Source organism: Anopheles maculipalpis, chromosome 3RL, assembly GCF_943734695.1.
Source record: "Anopheles maculipalpis chromosome 3RL, idAnoMacuDA_375_x, whole genome shotgun sequence".
Taxonomy (NCBI): Eukaryota; Metazoa; Arthropoda; class Insecta; order Diptera; family Culicidae; genus Anopheles; species Anopheles maculipalpis.
The window spans coordinates 50,141,500-50,156,654 of NC_064872.1; the positions used below are offsets into that span (position 1 = coordinate 50,141,500).

General features: G+C 40.0%; 2 protein-coding genes across 2 annotated transcripts in view; one reads left to right on the plus strand and one right to left on the minus strand.

The window, feature by feature from the left end:
* Positions 1-6,529: 6,529 nt before the first annotated feature.
* On the minus strand, positions 6,530-11,393 carry LOC126561623 (uncharacterized). The gene is made up of 5 exons (XM_050217883.1): positions 11,269-11,393; positions 11,047-11,165; positions 9,979-10,968; positions 9,727-9,864; positions 6,530-7,765 (listed from the first exon to the last, which is right to left on the minus strand). Exons 1-5 carry the CDS (start codon positions 11,354-11,356, stop codon positions 6,530-6,532), a joined length of 2,571 nt encoding a protein of 856 aa, XP_050073840.1. The 5' UTR covers positions 11,357-11,393.
* A 3,497-nt stretch (positions 11,394-14,890) lies between these two features.
* The window catches only part of LOC126562767 (GTP-binding protein Di-Ras2-like), a 177,381-nt gene continuing 177,116 nt past the window's right edge, over positions 14,891-15,155 (plus strand). The window contains exon 1 of the mRNA XM_050219350.1: positions 14,891-14,896. The gene's annotated coding sequence lies outside the window, so the exon portion shown is untranslated. The remainder of the gene's footprint in view (positions 14,897-15,155) is intronic.

Genomic DNA, 15,155 nt, shown 5'->3' on the forward strand with positions numbered 1-15,155 from the left:
TCAGGGTTTGCACTGTAGCGGTCCTAAACGCAAAAAAAAAACCATCCTTTATCTATATTCATACAAAACAAAACTGATTTGAATGTTCACCGTTATGAACCATCGGTGTAATGTGGGAAGCATACAACCATAAATGAATTGCAAGCTTTTTATGAGATGATTTAGAATTTGACTTGAATGAAGTGATTTTCAACTGAAACGAGCGCGATGGTATAGCTGGTTACGATTTTTAAACATCAGTAATCAGGAATGAACAATTGCATATAATCGGGAAACGCCGGCAAAAACGTAGCTAATCGGATTACATACGAATTATACCAGTAGTGGTAGAATGTATTCTAAACGCGTTGTTGTACATATTTAAAAACACCATATTGAAATCCAATATTTGAACTAGACATCTCTACCTAGTATCCTGAGTCGCAAATGACACAACAGAGCTTTTATGAACAGTTTGCTGCTCGATCAGCTAACAGCTACAAACACATTAGCAGCATAAAAGGCACTAACTAACTCTGTATAGGGTACAACAAATACAGAAAGATTAAATTAAATCATCCTTATCATCATATCAATACACCATCAGCTCATATTTCACGATCTGAGCGCAGTTTTAGCTGCACCTTCATATCATTCGTCATGCGATAAAAAAATAATCGATTAGCGGGTTTATTCGAGGGCAGATTGACCTCTCTCTCTCTCACTAGTATTGCTCAAAAACGCTAGCTGTAAGGACGCCGTGAAGTGACAGTGAAATAACAGTACATGCGCGGTCAATTAAGTGGTGCGCCATCCGTGCATCGCGTTTGTTATGCTTTGCACACAATACTTGATGATTTTAGACAGAAGTAATAATTGTATGAAAAAGAAACAGAAAACAGACATACTATTCAAACCATTCACTAGAGTACGCACTATTATAAGCGCCGGTCATGTAAGTGTGACTGATGGACGATGGAGAGCGGTATTTAAAGCAGTGGAAGGTTCGGTATAAACATATGTTTTGCATGCAGCACTATGCGCCGCAAGTACCACTAGAAAGCAAGTACCAGAAATGTTTTTTTTTACGAAAAAGTACATGCATACACATACATGTTTGTCACCGTTAGCTTAGGCACCATTCCCGTGCAGTAATAAGATTATAAAACTGCGTAAACTATAACACGATAATCCTGTGGTTGCACCTGATATTTTAATCCACATAAGAATCTACAGAAAAACACACAATGGCATCCATGTGATTGCTATGAGGCAGAAATATGTGAAATAAAAGTTCACACCCCAAAGGGCATGTTGCCGCTCCAGAAATCGCTACATTCTGTAGATGCATTTCACAATTATTTGCTCAGTCAATTTTTAAACAATTCAATAAAAAGAAGAAACATTTTGCTTAAGGTTTGGATAAGGGAAAGGTACGGCAGTTGTGGAGCGACATTGCAATTACCAGTATTCAATTAAAAATAGCAATTAATCCTATACATGCATTCAGCTGGCAACGGGATCTTCTCGTAGTTTTTTTTTTTATAAGTCATAAGTTGGTTAATTGTATTTTAGTAAAATTATTTCTTTTCATTCACCGCTCGCCAACACATAGGTGTGCGTGCAGTGTAGTAAATTGTTAATTGTAGAGGGGAAAAAAACACCAATCAACATTTTTTATATTTGGACCATAACTAAGCTGCCATAAGAAAATGTTATCTACTTGTATTAGATGTTTGTTTTATTTTGCTTTATTTAAATCATTTAAAAAAAACAAAGCAAAACAAGAATCCTTCAATAGCGAAGGGTTTACCTAACTAAACTATTTCGTAAAAGTACAATTTTTAAGAGAGTACCATTTTAAAGACAATTCGCCATATAGAAAGAGACATATTTGGTTATTTGAGTAGCGTTCGTGTACTAAATTTTGCGGCAGTGGTTTTGTTAAAAAAAAAAAACGAAAAAAGACATATTTTATTATAGCCATGTTAATATAAAAATCCATTTGTTTTGGTTCAAAGGTCGTGTTTGGTATAGCGAGAGCCTTAGGTTGAAAAGAATGATCTAAAAGATAACACTATAATTGACCATTCGTACTCCCCCGTTCCTTTTGCTGCAATTTGCCATATTAGGAAGCAGTAAGCAGTTGGGCAACAGCAGCTTGCAATGTTATCTGCTGCGACACGTCCAACCATGAATGGATCCGTCTTACATTTACCTCAATCCAGATCTGGTAGGAAGAGTGGTTTGCATGCATAATGATTGATGGTACATTTATAAACATGCAATCTAAGTACAACTTGTCCCAGTTTTTTGTTAATAAATTGTGCATGATTTATGCTTAGTGAAATAGTTCCAGAGTGTGTCGCGATTGAAACACAATTGTTTAAGTACATTTTTGTTTTTATAATTTAATTTTTAGGCAAAGAAATGTTTTTTTTTTATCGTAGCAAATATTAAACATTCATAAATAAACAAACGCCTCCTGCAGACAGTAACAATATATAAGAGCAAACAAGTACAGATACTACATAAATCATAAATCGTGTTAAAGGCACTAGTGGCAAGTGAATTTCATTGTAGAGAATAGTTACAATTTCATCGTCTCGTTACAAAACGAAAGTTCCATTATTGCCCTTATGTTTCGATATTTCTACCAAACAATCGTAACATAATTGATCGGAATAGCTTCAATTATGCTGAACAATAACAAAAGCAACAGCAACAACAACAACAAACAATGCAAATATACGAAATGATGTTGACACAGCAAGAAGACATGATAACAGATAAGTATTAGTACGTAAGATGTTAAATTATTATTATCATCCATACCAACATTTATAAGTAATAAGCTATCATTGTTAATGAACACGAGCGTGAATTTGTACAATAATCCATCTACGCAATAGATATACAACCAAGTGTAGCAACTTCATAACGTATGTACGAAATGAAACTCAGCAAAGTGCAAATAAATAAAGGAAAAGCATTAGAATCGGTTACCATTTTATGTGTGTTTTTTTTTCTATTTTTTACTCTTATTGTTCAGATGACCTGGATCATTTGTTGGGTTGGTTGGTAGAGCAATAATCTCACCTTCGTACGCTTCTCGACTTGCCCATTGTTTATTTACTGGTGTAATTATTCATTTCCCCACATATTTCCAACACAAATTATGTTGTGCGCAACTTTCCCTCTTAAAATGTGCTTGAGACTGAGCGATGTATTTAAAGCGTTTTACCTAGCTGATCAATTCGATTTTCTATTAGGAAGTTCTATTTGGCATACATTACACTCGTTTATGTTAAGAAGTTGTATAAATGCTCTCTTCGCAATTCTTTAATGCAATTAGTACTTTTATGTTTTTAAGCTTTTTATCACATGTTTTTTTTATTACTTTATGTATGATCAATCAGTTACCATTCGTAGGTGAACTTTTCTCACCTACCGTGAGTATGATTGTGACGAACTTGAGAAACAGATCAATTGTTTCTTCATATACCGGGCGCAATCAAGAAGGTAAGATAAACCTCGGTTAATTTTCCTCCCACTTTTATGGGAAAGAGATAAAGCGATTGCAAAAATTTTGAACATGGTGGGTGGGACTGTGGCTTTCGAATTGAAGAACAGCGTAAGACTAACTGCTGCTGGGTTAGAGTTGAATCAACCTTCGCTGTAAGCGGACCAAACCTGTGATTTTTTAAGTAAATACGGTGCAAATAGAAGTTCAAAGGTGATGATCAAGTCACTTCAAACTCGTTTGGCTTTCGTACACTGCACGTTACTTTTGCTGCTGTTGATGGTGCTTGCATTATCAGAAGCTGAGGCAGCACCATTAAAATTGAGAAGACAGAAGTTGGTAAGTTTGCATTTTAGTGGCTGCTGCACATTACCCATCTAATATGTCTTACCATCTTCGCAGAAGTTTGGACGCATGATCACACGAACGATCAACAATGCGATGTATGGATTTTTTGACATTTTTGCTGGCTAGTAAATCCATGAAACAACGCCCAGTGAATACAAAAAGAAGGAAGAAGCAAATTTGCAACGGGTGGCGTCTCTTGTGGCTTATGAAATTAAAGACTTAAAGTTTTTATTTTAGCAATTTAATGTTACCAACTAAACTATTTATTTGGGGCAACCGTCCAACAGATACGGCTTAATTGTATCATTGTAGTTTTGTGATAGGCGAAATTGAATTTAAATAATAAAGTAACCACCTTTGAACAAATGTTTTAAGTTATTCCAAAATACTGCTAGATTAGTCCTACGTCCCAAAGTAAAAATGTGTTCTCATTGTGTATAAAACGTTTTGGAAGTTTTGAGCTAAACAGTGCCCTTCTCTGTGTTGGAAAAGGTTCAAGTTATTGACCAAATTATTGCACAAAATCAACGGGAGGAAGGAAAGTAGACGGTGCAACTCAAATCCGTACTTAATTGTTTAATTTAGACTTTAGAAGCCTAATCAGGCGTAAAGTCATAACGGCTAGCAGTAGGAATTTAGGTCCCGTAAAGTGTAAAGTATCACAGGCTCTTTTTCCCAATTCTTGTACTGTCTTTTCCTAGTAGTCGTGCAGAGTGAAAACTTGTCCAAAATTCCGATAAAAACATAGATGCATCGCGTGTCCTGCAACAAGGGATGCGTCTTGTAGCCGTGTTTTTTCGATCACTCTCAATAACAGCTTCCACACGAACCAAAACATTTATTTTTTCGCATTTATAGAATACTGAGTACCTTTTTTCCGTGTTCAATCTTATGGTCCTACGTGTTAAAAACACATCTGCTCTCTCTCTCTCTCTCTCTCTCTCTCTCTCTCTCTCTCTCTCTCTCCTATGTTGTGATCGAATCTGATCAAATCCTTCCTGATGCTTTTACGCATTTTGCCCGATCGCCGATTTCAAGTACGGGCTTTGCGCCGTATAGTACTATTATTAAGGAACCCAGAGACGATAGCCGCTTGAACCGTTCTTAACAGATGTTGAGCTATGAGCAAAGGTGCTGCCTGCCAACCTGCCATTCTACAGTCAGAGAAAATATCTCGATTCAAAACACCTGTGACGACGGACGAAACTGGGAATTTATAGGAACTATACAATACTCACATACGACTCTGAGACGAGGACTTTGTCCAAAACCTACAACATCACACAATCGGGAGGAAGATGCTCAGAAAAAATGTTTGGTTTCATATAAGTGGTGGGACGAGCTCCTCCAGAGCCGCTACAATAACGAACTCTGTGAACTATGTGTCCAGGTGATCCGAGAAGCCATTATCTATCCATCAGCCATCATGCTTCCGCCAGAATAGCAAGGCTATCGGTTTGGCAGACGACGGCGCTACAATTGTCGTAGCAAACCAAACGACGGCGCTAGATTTGTTGTAATAGGCCAAAACAGCGAAGAGCTTGGTAAATAAAAAAAATAAGTAAAGCTATTGTTTTTATTTGTTTGTTGCAGGATGATGTAACTATGGAGAATTGATAGACGTAAAATATCGTGCTTCATCATCACTACTAAGGGCTTCTTGTGTGCTACTAGTGTTTGAACTTTGAAAAATCACACCTCACAGTCATTACAGCTGATACTGACTGTCCACCGAAATTTCGGACTAATATTCCCGTTAGCTTTGTTGCAGTTTCCATCAATGCAATCAATGCAGTTTCCAAAAAATTCATTTGCTTCAGAAAAGAATACTGTAAAAATGAAGAAAAATGAACCAAAATGAACCAGCTTTATCTGCATTTTCTACATGTTTTGTAAAAATAATTCTATATCATAAACATGTAATTTAGTTTGTAAATAAGTAATGTAATATAATAATTCAATAATAAATTAAGAAGCTGAATGTTCCAGTACGGTAGAATGTTCTCATTTTTTTCTATTTCAAAAGTTAGCACTAAATGTACTGCAGTTTACGGTGTATTATTACGGGTTATTTAAATATGAAAATATCATTTTTATTATCATGTTACTCAAAGGTTTACACTTAAGTTTATCATTGCAAATTATGCTACGCTTGTTTTGATCCGATAGAGTACTTAGCAAACAGTCGAACAAAAGTTGGGACAATTAAACTAACACAGATCTTAGCCAACGGCAAAGAAACCGACGGCCAATAAAATGATTTTAAACGGGAGGCGGGATTTCACAACAAACGACACAGACGTAATGTGATGTAAGGACATATTGTGAGTGTGAACAGTAAGTCCTTCGATTGGAAGGGAGACGTTAAACACGGTGACATAATGCCAGGAGAATTGCACCAGGTGAGCAATTGGGTATCGAAGAAACTGTTACAAAGAAAGAATATTTCAAGTAACTGATTAGGGGAGTGAAGTTCACACGATCACGATGTACGATTAAATGCCAGTTTAATTATAGTTGCACATGGTCTTATTTACATTATGCAGAATAAATGTATTCCTCACTAGTGAGCGTTCGGTTAATTTACCAAGAACAAAAACTTAAGCAATGACTTACCATTTTCCTCCTACCTCTTATTAAGCACCAATTCATCGTACCATCCCTCGAGCAGCATCTCGTTTAGTCACTCTCGATACCACACTCAGCACCTTTCGAAACACTGCTATGCCCGTTGGCAGTAGAATCACACGAACTCAGCACATGCGTTGGTGTGTCGTTTGGAACTGCGCCAGAGGAAAGCAGTTGGCGCGTGCTGGAACTGGACGAATAACTATCGCTCGAACTGCGCGTCGATGTTTGCGAGTTTCCACTGATTGGGCTGTCCGGTAGCGAACCCTGCGAAAACTCTTCCTTCAATACCGCCAGAGCCGCAGGCGGTACTGAACCTATTGCAGAACCGGGCGTAGTTGTTACAGATGCAACTAGCAACTTTCTACCAGTATCAATTTCGGCCAGCTTCGGAAGTTCGTCATCATCGTCGATCGATTTTAATGGGCTCGTTGCCGGTGGATCTTCTGGTGTATAATAATCCTCGGAATCGTCTGTTACGATCGATATAATAGCTCCTCCACCACCACCACCACCCCCAACTACTCCGCCAATCGTACCTCTGGTACCTCCAACCAGTCCCATCTCCGGACATCCATCAACTGCGATATCATCATTGCCAATAATGGCGCCCTTTAACAGTTCCGTTATTACGGCGGATGGTGATGTTTTTTCGTTCCCCTCCACACCGACGTTTATCCCGGTTCCACCGATCAGCAGCTTCTTCATAGCACTATCGCCATGTGTAGAAAGTTTCTTGCCAGCATCGTAACTGTCCGACTTGCGTAACAGCGGCGACAGCTTTTCTGCCTCACTATCGTCATCGTTTTCCGTTAGATCGTTTAGCTTTGCATCCGTCAATTTCCCTCCTGGGCCACCGGCAGTCGGTGCTGCTTTCTCGTGTACGAGATGAAATCCCATCGTGCTACGGTCAGATGGTGATTTCGCTTTCGACAAACCCAACGCGTTACTGCCGTTGGTTGCATTGTTGCCAGTACGATGAAGACTTCCCTTTTCGCGCGGATTCTTGTCCTTGCTTACCGGGGCACGCTGCATGAGGGGCGAATGTTTGGAAAGAAGTTCCTTCTTAGTGCATACGGTTGTGGGATTTGCTATGCCTCCGACTATTGATCCGCCACTGCCCGCGTCTGCTATGGCGTTGGTTTCATCGGATGAAAGTAAATGCATCCTGATGTCGGACGATGATTTTTCCGACACAATGCTTCCATTTGCCAGCTCACCATTGCTGCTATGGTCAGTCGATGATTTGGTCATTTTGTTGCGGAACACGTATCCATTCTCGGTATTCTGTGAAAACGCACAAGAGTAGATAATGAAACATGATTACTGTTAAGCAAATGCGTCAAAATGTAATATTTTTCAATCATAATCTAGAACTAATAAATGAAATAATTAACTTTACCAAATTTTAGTACAATGACCATCAACAACTGAACCATCTATAGGATGTAGGATTTTGTTGTCCACAAGTTCATAAACAATTGTGTAAATATAAGAAAATAAATGATTGAAATTTTTTGACCCAACAAAACTAACATTTTTAATAGCACACTTAACCAATCCTAGAAAAATGTTAAGAAGGGATGCTTTTAAAATTATTACTGGGATTTTAAATTTTTAAAATTATTACTACTATTATTATTATATTATATTATTATTATATTTTCAAGACTTCATGACTCATCCAATAACAAAAACGTGTTTCAAAAATTCTACAAAATTCTACAAAAACAAAGTAGAAGTCCATTGAAAATTAGCTTCAAAATCTCGTTTTTGCCTGTTGTGGAATAGGAGGTTTTGCGGCGACAAACTATTTGCAATTGTACTTCCATAACATATTTTCCGTTCATTTAAAAATTTGCACTGAAATTCGTAGAATAGTTAATTCGGGACTAATTACATCAAGTTAGTCTTCGATTCTATTTTGCAAATCTAATTTGATACGAAGTAGATTCCGGCCAACGGCGTAAAACAAAACAAAAATGTTTCCAACAACTATTGCAACCCAGTCGTTCTAATCGATTCCCTAAAGAATCCAAGTCGAGTCCCAATAGGAAGGAACACTATTCGGATCGGATCCAATCGTTTTTTAATTCTAGCACAAATAACAAATGGGACAAAATCACAATCAAATTTAATGTCATGTAAGAATGCAGAACGAAGTCTCTATAGTTTCCAAATCGAATCTAATCCGAATAGGACCAATGGAATCCCAATAGGATCGAATCCAAAAGGAATTTGAATTCGACTGGTAATCAGGTCCCTACTTTTCCTACCGTTTGCTAACGATTGTGTAAATATTCTCCTCCCTGATAGCTGCTTGCTATACGCATACGACTCCAAAATTTTCCTCCCAGTGTCCCCGTTAACTAATTGTGTGTGTCTCAAAGATTATCTAGTTTGTTTCAATGTTTGTTGCAGTTTCAGTGGAGATGTTCTGTCGCCAGATAAATGTTGTGTAATTTCTTATGGTTGTTCGTATAGTAAAATCAGGCATGATTACAATCTTTGTGGCACTATAACTTAGTAGAGTTACTGCCACAAAAGATCTTGAAGTATGGCATGATAAGAAACTTTCTTCTCAAGTTCCTATTGATGACACCCTCAACAAGGGAAACAAAGAATGCGTCGATAGTTTGGTGGCCTGCCGGGCTAACGTTGATCGATAGGATACAACGAATTCAGCGGAAATTCAACCATGTTTCTGTCCGTCATTTTCTTCCCGACTGAACGGATGATATTCATTGGTGTTCTATCTGGTGCCAATTAGTTAGTCTCGAATCTCTAAAAACTCGCAAATCTCACATTCAGGCATTCTGTATGGCCTGCCTAATTTCCAATGATCTGGATGTTCCTGCTCTCATTTTCTTGATTCATATTTATGCTTCCTGATGTCGCTTGCGTGACTGATCCCCTCTCCTCATTCCTTCACACCATTCACACCACGGTCAGAAGGACGCATTCTTCTTCGTGGTTCCTCGTTCCTCTTGTTTCCCTAGTTTATGTCCCAGTTCTAAGTATATATTTGTAAAATCCCAGAGGGAAACAAATTAACAGTGAAAAATAATAATAATAATTAGTGAACTAATATCGTTACACTGATCGTGAAAGGTACATTCTCCTTTGCATCCTCATCACTAGACAGAAAGTGATCGATCATTTTCTTGCTAAATGTGCATTAGTTAGTATCCATAACATAATCTTCTGCAGTTAAAAATTTATAGTTTTGTTTCATAATACGGACATACCCGATTATTCTCGCTGCCGTTTTCCGTTCCAGCAGTTGAGTCGCTACTACCGTTTATCGCTTTCATTGAAACTGTAGGTCCGTTTAGAGCTTCGATGAGTGATATGGTCTTGTAACCGGCAGGAATGTTATCAGCGCTCTATGGAAAAGGTAATATAAAACAAATTGCGTTCCAATTACCGCTGGCGCTGACCGAATGTGCATGTGGTGTGTAGGAAAACAACAAACAAAAAAAAGGCCGTCGGACACTTACATCGGCAGAATTCTGGGCCGCTGGTGTGCTTCCGCTACAAGGAAGACCGCCGCCACCATCCTTCTGAACAGCCCTTATCTGCAACAGCGCACGGAACGGAGCCCTACAGATCGGACAATTGTTAGCCTGGTAGCGTAGCGAGTCTGCGCACGAATTGCACAAGCACAGATGACGACAGGGCAGTATAAGTGTGTCGCGCGTGTCACACATGCAGATGACGCATTCGCTACCATTATCTTCCGTCTCCTCGTCCGTAAGCGATTTGTTCGCCAATTTGTTCTCGATACCGTAGATCTCCTGCAGCAGGTAGTACAATCCATCGACGAATATTTTTTGCTTCAGCGCACGCAATGCATACGTGCCGTCGGAATGATGATCGATGACACAGATCGTGGCATGCGACTGGCGACTTCCAGTCCCATCGCCACTGTCTCCGGTGGCTGCACTGGAAGAGAGGGTAGTAGTGTTGGCGACGCTGGTCGTATTGGTGTTGGCGCTGTTGCTGTTTGCAGTCGTAGTAGCGTTTCCCTCCCCGACCACACAATGGATGACGACTGGAAAGGTTTCCTTTTCCGGACTGTAAGTTAGATCGTCCTCGGCGCACATAGCCGGATAGATAATGTGATGGGGCGCGGAGAAAAGTTGGTTCACACCCCGCTGGAAGTGGAACGTTTCCGACGTCATGGAGGAATCGCGCGAGATGTAATTTAGTCCACCCGGTCCGATGTCTTCGATGCAGAAATAGTAGATAGTAATTTGGCAAGCGGAATCGGCATCGAAGATAAACTCAATGTTGTAGCCATTGCTGACGCTACCGTTGTTCGTTGGGTTCGTTTTTACAGCTGAGTCGGAACCAGCCGTACAAACAACCGGTTTCACACCGTTGCCACCGTCAAGTACTTTCACAAAGCGAACCGATTCTTTACGAATGTTAACAAGACTTTTCAACGTTTTCGTTGGTTCCGTCGCTTGGGGCGGTGGGTAGGGAAACTGAAACGTACCAAAAACCAGATATTCACGTACAAATGCAGATAACTCAGGACTAGGACAAGCGTGTTGCAAACTTACGGGAGTTGGTTTGGATCCCAAAAAGTTTAAATCTGCATTTTCTCCAAACAGATACGCCTCTGGTTGCGGTGTATCGAACCTCTCACCACCCATTATGAAATGTGTCCCGAAATAGTTGCCTGCATGAGGAAATGGGTATACCAGAATCAGTACGAGCTGGTTCCGGATTTCGAAACTGGAACACGCCAAAATGGAAGCGATCCTTTTAAATGCACTACCTACCCGACCGTGGTGGATACTTGTACAGATGGTTGAGGCTCACATCTGTCTCCTCGACGGTCGCATTTTGTCTGCTAGCAAACAAACCCATTTTACAGTTGAATGAATCGAATGGGGGGCACTATATTGTCACACGTTCCACCAGACAGGAACCCAGCAGAGCAGGTTTGGTTTGTTTTGGTTTTAGAAAGCACTCATGCTTAATCTTTTAACACATTCCTGCTGCAGCAGGCGAAATGCACTAATTGTTAATCTGCGCAATGGCGACAGGCAGGGACACGCGGAAGAAATAGGCCAGTTGTTAATAGATTGTTACGGCAATTTTAGCTGAAAACGGGACAATTGATGAATTTTCTTTCTTTTAGCTGATCAAAAAAATATATATCAATCATAGGGTACGTCAAACTAGTCATTTTGACGTTTACACGCAATGCGGCGAAAAGGCCTTTTTGGATTGCGATGAAATAATTTTAAATTTTAAAAGGCATTTACGGTTGCAGCACAACGGTGACTATATGGACTAAATAGGCAGATCTCATGACCTGAAATTCAAAATAATTAAAAATAAAATATAAACTATGATTATTTTACAAAACAATGCTGCATTCAATATCGATTATAATGAACCACCAAGAAACGGTTTAGGATTAAGTTATTGCGAATGCTTTTTGGGAGGCACAAAAATAAAAAATTAATCTTCTATGCGATTGATGCACTGGATTTATCCCCTACACCTAGAGAGCATCATTTCAATTTCTGTACGGAAGGTAAGCTTGGATGGGATTTGGTATACTATCCTGGCAAGTGAATTACCGATACCCTTAGCATGGATTCACTGAAGTGATCTACAATTCAGCTTTTATACGTACAAAAAAAATCTGATGTGTTGGACAACACAAGTGAGAACATATTTCTTCATCTTTAACTCTACTACCTCGTAAAGTCTGGTCCTGCTATTTCTGGATTTCTTAGACATAATGTTACCCGTAGGTCCTGTGTACCAGAAGATAATAATATGGATGAAAATTGATACACGGTCCTGTTGTATTAAGATCCTCAAATAACATATTTTCATACATTCATAAATTCGGAATAAATAGCAGAGAATCGTTGTCACACAAGTGATACAGCAGTTCGTCAATATTAATATCGAGTTAGAACCGTTAATGCGACGCGTTTTAATTGGCTACACGGGTGCCCCATCGTATACTTATAAATTTTCGATGTATGCATCAATAAAGTTATAGTATTCGAAATTTATCACCAAATTAATGTCAAGGTTTCGATCGACTATGCCCGGGATAAGGCAAAATCCAAGGAAAATATACCTTATGAAATTTGCAATTAGTCAAAGCTTCGCCTAGCAAAAAATAAAAAAATAAAAAATACGGTACAAAGTTTGAAGGTGTGGTTTCTAGTTCTTACAAAAAAAAAAACAACATTTCACTAAGAGAAGAATGAAGTCAAAGGACTCAAAGTCTTTATAAACGAAGTGACGAGCCACTCTGAATAATATTTCCCATCAGATTTGAAGCATGAACAACCCTGTACGTTAATTAGAACAAAACCCACAAAAATGCCTTGTGCAACAAAGGAATGTATTTTTTTTTTTTCAAGAAATTTCAAATAACCAAAAGCATAGACATTTTCAACATTACAGATTGATAGCACTTCCGGTTAATGAGAATCGTGAAACAGTGTCAGTGCATGTGTGTGTGTATGTTTTTTTATTCTCCTGTTGCTCACTGTGGGGGGAACAGAACCCCCCCCCCCCGCTCCCCATAGAGAAAGACGAAGAAAACTTAGTGTATCCTGTTGCGCGTGGAAATTGCATGAGCTTTTCAATCATCACAGGATATTTCAAAAATCTCCAAAGGACCTCACGCTTGTGTATGTGTGTGTGTGTGTGTGTGTGTGTGGCTGTGTGAATTATCCGAACTTTTACCGAGTGGATGCTTCGTCAAAGTAGGCGCGATGTGCTAGTGCTCCCCTCGTCGAAAGAGAGCCTGAATCATCCAAAAGCACAAACTCACACACGCACACACACGTACGTAGTCCAGCAGCATACGCATGTACACACAGGAGCAATTTTTGGTGGGGATATAGGAAGAATGAAATATTCAACTGGTCGTCGCTCGGTGGCATGGTGTTGGTGAGCGAGCGTATCCACTGCTCCGGCCAGGATACACTGGCGCTGTGTGGCTAAGGTTTTGCAAAGTTCAGAAGCACTTTTTTGTTAGTTGGTCGGTTGGTTAGTTGATTTATTCAAGGCGAGCGGCAGAAGTGATTTATGGAGCGTTTGTAGGAGTCCTTTTTTTGGTGCGTTCTGTTTGCTCGGTAGTCTCTAGTAGTATAGCCATGTGAAACAGCTAGTTTGCGTATATTTATCACTCGCCTCATCGCTCTGTCGTTGTCGTCGTCGTCGTCGTCGTCGTCGTCATCGCCTTTGTTAAACCCGTTAATTGTAGCCTTGTACCCTGGCCAGGTCCGACTCCGACGGGCACAGGGCAGTACGAATTTAATTGTATCCATCATCCCGCACTGGTTTGGCCGTTTGCGGGCCCAGCATTGATTCGATTGTGTGCCAGCCACAGTGTCTATTTGCCTCCTGGTGTGTATATATATATATATATGTGTGTGCGTGCGTGTACGTGTGTATTTGCCATAGATATTTGGTCGCTCTGATCGCGGTTTCTCGAGGCTTCGTGTCGCGTGCGAATCCTTTCGTTGCTCAATTTCAACCCATCCAGCCGATCCCAGCGAGAATAATCAATCATACAACACGGGTGCGTAGCTTACACACGACAATAACGAGCAAATAATAGTAGTAGTATTCGTAGTAGTAGTAGTAGCAGCAAACTTCATTACCGCAAAAATCGAAACCATCCCCGGTTTCCAACAAAAAAATAAAAAGAAAAGGAATCGCTTTCCTTCGCAAGTTGCTGCATCCTTCCTATCCTCGATTGTGTGCTCCACTGTCGTTTGAAGTCCAATAAAGTCCTTTAAAATAGGAGCAAAATAGCTCACGAATAAAATATCAGTTTTGGTGATTTGTTTGTGCGTGTGTGTGCGTATGAGTGTACGTGCGTGAAAATGTTCACAACGGCTTAATCTACAACTGTGAAGTGAAACATTGTGGAGAAAAGGAAAAGCGCGCAAGGAATTCGCATCGGTGGACATACACAGGCGCTAGCACACACAGAAATTCAACGCGGAGTTCCAGTTAATTAGCACCCACAACATTCGGGGCGGCATTCTTGGCAGCATTGCGGTGTTTTCGGCAATTTCAACTGCTTCATCGGAGCGGCAGAACGAACGCAGGAACGGGCAGAATATAAGAAGCGCAGGTACGATTAAGTGCTTAAAATTCCATAAATTCGCTCCTGATATCTTCTCGCCCCTAATACTACAGACACAGACCACCTACACACGCGGAATAAAATTCTGTCACGTGCTAAAGCATGCTTGTAATTACCGCAGTTGTGCGTCATAGCATGCAACTATCCTTTTTGAAAAAAACGGAGCATTTTAATTCATCTCAGCTCTCAGCAGGTCTTAAGGGAAAAATGTGGACCGAAAAACCCACACCTAAGTCCATCCGAAGCTGCTAGGTACAATCAACAAGCAACAAGTTAAAGCCCGAGGGATCCAAAGGGCTCCGCGGGTACTCGGGATCACGGGTATGCAACGTTCGTGCAAGAATGCAGGCATGGACATCTCCCTCACCCACATTTCAACCATTCTTTACAACCGTTTGCTAAAAGCCCTTGGAATGGCAGGTGTTGCTGGCCGCTAGGTTGACTCACGGGGACACCGTGTGATTTACAATTTTGTATGACATTTTCATGCTAAAAATGATTGATTCATTTTTCTGTACCCTCTCTCACACA

Coding starts and splice junctions, on each gene's coding strand:
- LOC126561623 (XM_050217883.1), bottom strand. CDS start 11,356: ATGGGTTTGTTTGCTAGCAGACAAAATGCGACCGTCGAGGAGACAGAT. Junction 11,166..11,268: donor CAAGTATCCACCACGGTCGG/GTAGGTAGTGCA, acceptor TTCCTCATGCAG/GCAACTATTTCGGGACACAT. Junction 7,766..9,726: donor ACGGCAGCGAGAATAATCGG/GTATGTCCGTAT, acceptor GCGTTTTCACAG/AATACCGAGAATGGATACGT.